General features: G+C 39.8%; 1 protein-coding gene across 1 annotated transcript in view; it reads right to left on the reverse strand.

The window, feature by feature from the left end:
- The window catches only part of LOC138030343 (PCI domain-containing protein 2-like), a 282,269-nt gene extending 274,147 nt beyond the window's left edge, over positions 1–8,122 (reverse strand). The window contains exons 1-2 of the mRNA XM_068878269.1: positions 8,090–8,122; positions 7,967–8,008 (exon numbers count right to left, since the gene is read on the reverse strand). Coding sequence (XP_068734370.1) covers positions 7,967–8,008; positions 8,090–8,122 — 75 coding nt within the window. The remainder of the gene's footprint in view (positions 1–7,966; positions 8,009–8,089) is intronic.
- Between the last annotated feature and the right edge of the window lie 583 nt (positions 8,123–8,705).

The raw sequence follows: 8,705 nt of genomic DNA on the forward strand, positions 1-8,705 counted from the left end.
CTATTTGCCGGGTAATTTGTAAAAAGAATTAGCAGTTTGTAATGTTAACTAAGACTAGTAGTATTCATTAGCATTATTGCCGGGTAGTGTTTCTCGTATAATTTGTAAAAAAGAATTTGTAAATAAAGCGGTTTGTAATATTAAGTAAGACCAACAGTATTGTAAAAAGAAATTGTAGTGTTTCTCATCGTTGACAATAAAGCGGTTTGTATTATGGCGAATAGGTACTTCGTGTAAATCTTACTTGAACAGACGCTGTTTATACATCATCTACGAAACGGGAAATTTTATACGTGCACATTTCTATAACGCTTTGAGAACAGTACTGGTACGTTAACATTAGAGATCATCTTTTGTTGAACAGAAATTAGTTAATGTGTCGAATATGGGGCGGAACGACTCAGTAATATGGGGCAGATCGACAATTGGGGGGACAATTCCACTCACCAAACCAGACGATTAATTGATATTTTCACTCGCACGTGAGTTATTTCATCATTCAGAAATAATATCATTTGGAGCGGATCGACTCAGCTGTGGGGCAGATCGACTTTGGATGATACGGGGCGGATCGACTCTGGGGCGGATCGACTGCAATTCGTTGGGAAGGTAGCTTCACTTTAGAGATAATCCCCCTCCCCCTTATCAATGTTGGATTTTCCACAACAAAAGTGGTGACTTTTCCTCCAACATTGAATATGGGGAAATGGGCGTCACAAGAGCTTGGTATTTCCAAAATAGTACAGCCAATAGTTAGACTAATCGAATTGACCACGATTGTAGTAAGATGGCCTCGACCGAGGCGCTTGTGGCGCGGACGACTAAGGGGCCGATACCAACATGGGTTCCAAGAAAAGATGCAACTTCACGAATAGTAAACCGTTTATTTGGAAGAGAGAACGTTTGGCACAACTGCAAAATTTTAACAGCTTTCTTGTTAGTCAAAGTAACCAACATGAGAATAGAGTTCAAAATGAACCCTAAAAACTCTAAGATCTGTGTTGGTATGATAACTGACTTTTCTGGATGGATTTTAAAACCCAGACTGACAAAAAGTTGTATAGCACGTAATGTGGCTTCTTCACACTCTGTATAACTATCTTCCAGATAGAAAGAGTCATCAATATAGCCCAGACAGGTGTGGCCAAACTGACTTCTCAAGTAGCTAAAGACCGGTTTTAAAACTTTCGTAAAAATCCTAGGGCTACTAGTCAATCCCATAGGCAGGCTAGTGAAAGCATATAATTGACCCCTCCAAATAAATTTTAAATATTTCTGATGTTCTTCTGCAATAGGGATAGAGTAATATGCACCCTTCAGATCTATAGATGTCATGTAACATCCAGGCCTCATGAGTCTAATAGCTGTCTCTAACGTGTCCATTTTAAAATGATGGTATGTCACTGACTCATTCAGTTTCTTTAGGTTAAATATAACCCTGTGAGACCTATCTTTCTTCGGCCTTGTAAAAATTGGAGATATCACCTGGCCATCCTCATGTGATGATAGCCTTATTATCCCTTTAAGAAGGAATTTTTCTACTTCATTGTCAATGATAGTCTGCTCAATTTCAGTAAAGGAACAAAAAGGCCTAGCAACACTAGTACATATTCCAGGTTCCCGGTCAAATTCAATATGACAGTGAGTAACTGCATCCAAGATAAAAGGATCTGATGTGATAGTCTTCCATACATGAAGACAGTCTCGCAGCCCTCCTGCCTTAAAAGGAATTTGATTTGCAATAATAGTAGTAGCAAAGATTGTCTGACTTACCTCAGCTGGTGATCCTACTGGGTCTTGGTTGCCGAGGACCTGGGATTCTGCTGGGGCCGAGCATGGCCCCGGCCTTGACCTAAAAAAGAATTAGAGGATGCTCTTCCCCTGCCAGTACGCTGACCGAAGCGGCCACGACCACGAACACCTCTAAAGGCGGGGACTTTGTAAGGTTCCATGCGTCTCTTAGGAGTCACTTTATTGCTGAGCTTTTGTGACTTTGTTAACTCTTCCACTTCTTTGTTTAGGTCATCTCCAAACAAGAATGTTGACACAGCAGTAGATGGGTTGCATAAAGGAGCATATTGCTTGTTCAGGTCAGGACGAATGAGATCTCTTCGTTTCAGATTAAGCTCTCTGTTTGCTGACAACAGCAGGACTGCTTTATGGGTCAAAACATTCCTCTGATCCCCATTTGCATTGTTGCACAGCTGAAGTACAGCATATAAACCTGACAACAGCAAAGACTGTGCCTTCTGGAAAGCTGAATCATTGTTTCTGGTCTCCCTGTCGTAATTGTTGCCAAATTTGCTTGTTTATCTTGGGTGCAACCAAATTAGTGCAGTTTTCAGGTCTGAGGTACTTGTTCTGTACCTCGGCCAAGTTTTCTTTGGTGAGCTTCTCTGTAAGCAGACTCTCCAATCTTTCTGCCAAATTTGCATCTATGGCAGGTGAAGTTTTCTCTAGAACGCTAAATTCATCAGCGAGTGATTTAAAGGAACCGCCATCCGAGCCTTCAGTATGGTCTGAGGTTTTTGGCTGGATAAAATCATTTATTTTAGTTGCAACAGTCGTTGCAACGGCTGTATCCGAACACTCAGTGTTCGCCTCACCGGTCTCAGGTACGGTCTCATAATCTTCAAAATCGGCATAAACCTTCTCGATAGAGTCTTGCACGTGAGCCAAAATGTCTCTTTTGGCATCATCTAAAAGTTCGGCAAACATCGCCTTGAAGTCCACGGGCGAAGTACCTCCAGAATTTGCAATTTTCTGAGACTCCTCAGTCATCGTCTGAAGAAATTAAGATGGATAAGGAAAACGTCAAGCTTATTGCACTACAAAATGGCGGACTCGTCCGCCACGTGGTATCAAAAACAGGCACAAACTCGTTGAGACTTGTAAAGATACGAGAAAAGGGTATAAACGCGTTACACCACAATTGTTTAAGCTCCAGACACGTCCAGGAGTCTTCTCATAAAACTATAATTCGGCGAAAGAGCCGAGCCCGCCTGTGACGCGTCACAGAGCACGAAAAAAGAAAAAATCCAGACAATAACGGCTGGAAAATGTAATGTGGAGCGCGTCCACAGTAAAAGAAAAATAAACGAAAAAGTAACTGTTAACTTACCGTGATAAGCAGCTGCCAACGGCGTAGAAATATCGGAGAAAAATACACACGCACTGACCTGCGGCGGTGCGTGCGCATCTCATGGTAACCCGGATGTACGTAATGATTTGGCAGAATTGAAGTTTCTTTAAGTTTTTAAAAAGTGGAATTTAAATTTTTCACCACAACAGTACAACATTAATTATTATTATATGAAGCAGAATTTAGTTTTACATGTAAAAGGTTACTGTTCAAAGTACAATGATGGAAGACGAAACTTACAAAATTAGAGGAAAAGAACCGTGCTGCATGTGCAGCACGCATTTTATTGCCGTACTTTGCCTGACAACAACGTGAAATCACCAAATTTGAGGTTTTCGCTACGGGAGCGTACAAATGCGAATCTTTCATTCCATATTTTTAATCTGAAACCGCTCGTATAAATTAAATCTCAGGACAATTCGCCCACATTGTACGAAGTGAGCGAGATGAAATAACCGCGAAAGATGAAGTCGCTGTTACACTGTGCATTTTTCCGTGCAACTTTGTCTCGCAACGCCATTTCTACAAACGTTCTCGCATTACGATACCAGCTCCGGTTTTCCCCTCTCCTCAAAAACCAAAATTTGACAAGAAGTGCACACCAACAGACGAGACCTTAGGATCATTGACTACCAAAACAAGACAGTCACTATGCTGGAGATTAACTGTCCCTGGGCCGAAAATCAGCAAACGCCCCCTTAAATGCTGGGAACTCAAGAAGCAATAACAAAGCTATCACATTGACTAAGTTAACATCATAATGGATGTCCTGAGCAGGTATTCAAAGGGACTCAGAAGTGCAACGAAGAAGCTACTGGAAGGACGCATGCAGTAGGGTCAGGTGCTGAGCTGAATGCAGAAATTCATTTTGTGTGGTAATTTGCAAGATCCTTCAAGGTCTTATGCTAGAGAGTCACAAACAACAACACACAGATACAGACAATAGGACTATACAAGATTCTATAGAAGATCTGGAAAGAAGCAGACTAACAACAATTTTTATAAAAGTGACGACACATGTCTTGTAAATCTAATTTCAAATGTGTCGTCACTTTTTTAAAAATTCTTTAGAAGCTATTTGAAGGACAACATTTTCTTTAGTTTTATTTAGTTTTATGGTAATTCCGCAGACATGGCTAGGTACGGCTGCACTGCCTAGCTTGTGGTTTAAATTCAGATCTGGCATCCAGATGTAGCATACTGGCCATATAATGTAATACAGTTTTTTCCTTCAAATCTAAAGCTGTTGACATAATTGCTGCGCACAACTGCTCTTCTCTCTGAAGAGAGAGGACAAATCATTTCAACTTAAAGCAGATTGAAATCTCAGTCTCTGGTGAGATGGGAACAATGGACGGAGTAACCATGCAGACTAAAACCCCTTGAGTAGAGGACCAAAAGAACCCACACGAAACCACGTCAGTGAATAGAATCCACCAAACAATAGTCAAAGGAAAGTGCTGGAACCACTAATCCAACACTTCTCCCATTAATTTTATATAATCTTACACCTCTTTTACCTTAAGTGGGCTGCGGTCATCTCATCGTACGGTTGTTCGAACCACTTCTCACATTCTACCTGGGCATCTGGTAACTGCAATGTGAGCATAAGTACAGTACATCACCATCACAGCTTACAATTTACATTTAAGTAGCTAATTACCCTGTATTTGATTGAAAATTTGATTCAGATACAAGACATGGCAGCAACTGAATTTGAAATATTGTGAAACAAATTCTCACCTTTTCAGAGCTGCCTATAAGAGTTCTGAACTATCAACTTTAACAATATTATTATATCTAAACCTTGATATAAGAAAGGTAACAGTATAAATTACCCATATTTACTACATATTTAGTTAGGTAGTTTTTTTTACAACAAATTGCTCGCATATGTGAGAAACTACATTATCACACAAAAAACGAATACAGTATATATCCAAGCATCCATGCAAACAAACAATCAAAATTATCCATTTTCCAAATTTTACTATTACTACCATAACTAAAACAACCCAAACTTTCACAACAATGCTAAACTTAGGATTAACCATTATTTTTTAATGTTAGCATTGGTAAAGATCTGGGTTCTTTCAGCAATAGTGAAACAATGACCTGCAACCTGCAGTTTATACCTTCCATTGTTTTGCACCATTTGGAGCCGATATAATAAAAGACTAAAAGTAGAGTGTGACCTTGTCTACTTCAGCACGAAACAGTTTGGAGAATTAAACGTCAATACTTCTGGTTATGGCCTTTTGGTTACATAAAACACATTGTGAACTTAGCTCACCCGGAGCCTTGAGCTTGCTACATGAGGATGGTAAAGGAAAACAGTTCCTGCAACATTTACAAAATCATTATTACAGTATTAAGGATAGCATACTGATTTGAATTAACATTGAGCACGCAGATGTTTGTTTGATCAATGTTCTGCAAAGGCTTCGATGAAAATATTCACGATTTTTACTGACAATATCATTCACATCAATAAATTCTCCTTAACACCCTTGGTAATAAAAAAAAAAACAAGTAGCATTCAAAGCCAATGAGGTTTAGACTATTCAATCGTCACTTTCATGTTCAAGATCAAGGTAAGACATACACATGCCCCTGTGATTAAAAAAAAACTCACTTCCTTTTTTTCTTCAGATTTTCAAAGTGTGTTTGCTTAACACCTGACTGACAAAAAATTTCAGCTTTCATTTCATGGCCCGCCATTACTCATGTTCAAAACTGACCGATTGGACCTCAGAAGGTTGGATCCAGGGAAAAGTGACTTCAAGGGCTCACTAGCTTAAAATTTCAGCGTGTGAATGCAGCTTGTTATATAAAAATTATTATGCAAAATGCGAGTTTAAAAGTCTGGAAGCCCAAAACTCCTGTGCTGGGTATAATAATTCTGTGGTGTACACAAGCATTGCATTCTTAAACTAGTGAGCTTTTCACATCATTTCTCCTCAATCCAGCTCTCCCAAGATCTTAAAAGTTAGTAATAACCCACCATTAAAATAAAAGGAAAATTCCAGTTAAAATAAACAGGTGTCTTTTTGAAATCAAGGATTAAAACTTTGGTTGCTTAGTGTTTAGTTAACATAGGGTAGTTTTGAAATCCAAAGAAAAATAAGAATTGATTTTTTTTCACAAGTGCACTTTCACCAATGAGACAAAAGCTATAAGGGAGGTGATGTGGGTCCAGTGGTTAGGGCATTGGGTTTGCATTTGGTTTCCCTCAGGGACCCTGGGTTCAAATCCTGTTCTAACCTCTGGTTTGGATTTGTTTCCAGTTGTCCTGGATTCAACTCTACCATGCTTTTTAAATAGCCAACTGGTTACCTCCTGCCAGTTGCATGGGGTTCTTGATCATGTTCCTGTAAGTTTGAATTGTTTCTTTCAGATTATTAAAAGTGGGGTGTCCGTGAACTAGCTGGATAGATAACTGCACTTCCGCTATAAACAAACAATTTATATTTTTTTTAGCACTTAAAATTGCTAAAATGCTTGCATTGATGCACAGAGAGACAATAAAAATGGCCTCAGCACTAAAAGGGTGTTAAAATACAGAGAAAAGAAGAAAAGCTCATGAAGAGAAGGTCAATTTGTTGGGCTCATTTGTTGCGGTGAAGGACTCAATGATTGAAATGAGTGACTGTATATTTGAAGTGCATGTTATAGACTAATCCCTTTGGAGCCACCAATAGGTGATATAGCGGTAGGTGCCCAGAAGAGATAATTGCTTAAATCAGTAGCCCATAACTGGGAGCGAACAATGTTCAGTGTTTTTGCAGACCGCGATTTATCTTGGATTGAATTTCCCACAAATGAGACTCTTGCAGGAGCCCGATGACCAATCATAAGAAACTAACCTGACGTCATAGCATCACCGGACCAAACCTGCCTTTGTCTTCTCGAGGAAAAGGTAGTCTAAAAATAGATTGGTCTGTAAAAATGCCATGACATAAGCTTATGTTCACTCCTGGTCATGGGTTCCTGCTTAAATTGTCCACAAGTGCACAGGCCACTTCTCTCTGTCATCATAAAATTTTTCTGCCTTTAACCCATTGACTCCTGGGGGGTTCCCCATTGATGAGCAAAATCGTCTGGTGTTAGACAGAGTAAAATATTAAGTATGGCCGGTTTAGGCCGGTTTAGGGGTGAATGAGTTAACCCATTGACTCCTGGGGGTTCCCCATTGATGAGTGAAATCGTCTGGCGTTAGACAGAGTATGGCCGGTTTAGGTGTCATAGTTTAACCCATTCACCCCTAAACCGGCCATACTAGAACATGTGGAATTTACAATGAGGAATGGTCCACAGGGATGGTTCATGGACCGGGTCCACAGCGATTGGTCCATGGGGTCCATGCATGTTTTATATACATGTACGTCCTTTCACACGGACAGGCAACAACACCTTGCAGGAATGACATGTACATGAACGTACATTCTATATTACTATATACCTTATTCATAAATGGCGTTCACACCTTTCATTCTTTTGTCCACGTCCAAATTAGCCCACCACCCCTCATTTTAGAGCAAGAATTCTTTTCAATTCACTGTAGGGTATCAAGGCTTGGTAGGCTAATTTGCACTTCGACAAAAGAATTATAAATTGACCGCCATTTATGAATAAGGTCTATAGTTTACATAGAAATGGGGTCGTACGACGGCAATTGCTCCTCAGCTTGGCTTCGACCCCGTGACCTCCTGCACGGAAGTAAGAATGATGAGTCGATCGCTTAGTTGGTTGAGCTTTTACGCTTTTTAACATTCGTTATACTTCGACTCACGCAATGAAACTTCACATGTGCTTCAATCTCACCGCTAAAATGTCTCCATTCTTTGAAACAAGCCCTCTTTCAACCTAAAAAAAAATACTGCACGTCAACTTTTTAAATCGGACTTCCAATGACCAATCACGAGAGAATACATTACTAATTCAAACCTGATCCAAATAATGCTCCAAACTTGAAGCCATGATTGCGGGACGAATGGCTCAGAGCCGTTTTTGCTTGGTAGGTGGTGTATGCGGACATATATTGTACCGTATACGTTCCGATGTATATTCCTACCAGAGTTACGGGTTAACATGCAGGTACAGTGCTTGTCTTGTTTTCGAGCTGCTTCGGTTTCTTGAAGTGCTTTCCTTGTTCGACTTGCTTTATTTCCTTGATTTGTTGAGGTGCTTGATGTGCTTGGGTTGCTTAGGGTGCTCGAGTTCCTTGGGCAGAGGTTGCTTGAGGTACCAAGCTAATTTTTGCTCCAAATATTCAGTCTTTGCAATTTTGGCTCAAATATATCTATAGTAATTTAGATTCATTATCTGAAGAAAGTAACTTGAAGCTCACAAGCACAAGCTCCGCTTAAAACTATGTATTTCAAACTCTGCTCATTCCTGAGTCTGGTGTTAAAGCTTAAGCTTATTTAATTGTTTTAGACTGAATTTCTTGCTGAAAACCTCTCATGGAGTTGAGGGTTCACCTGGAAAACTATTTATATATTCTTCTATTTAAAGCATTCCTCATTCATATGCTGACTGGAACTTCCAGGAAATTGCAAGT

Source organism: Montipora capricornis, chromosome 13 (assembly GCF_036669925.1).
Source record: "Montipora capricornis isolate CH-2021 chromosome 13, ASM3666992v2, whole genome shotgun sequence".
Classification (NCBI taxonomy): Eukaryota; Metazoa; Cnidaria; class Anthozoa; order Scleractinia; family Acroporidae; genus Montipora; species Montipora capricornis.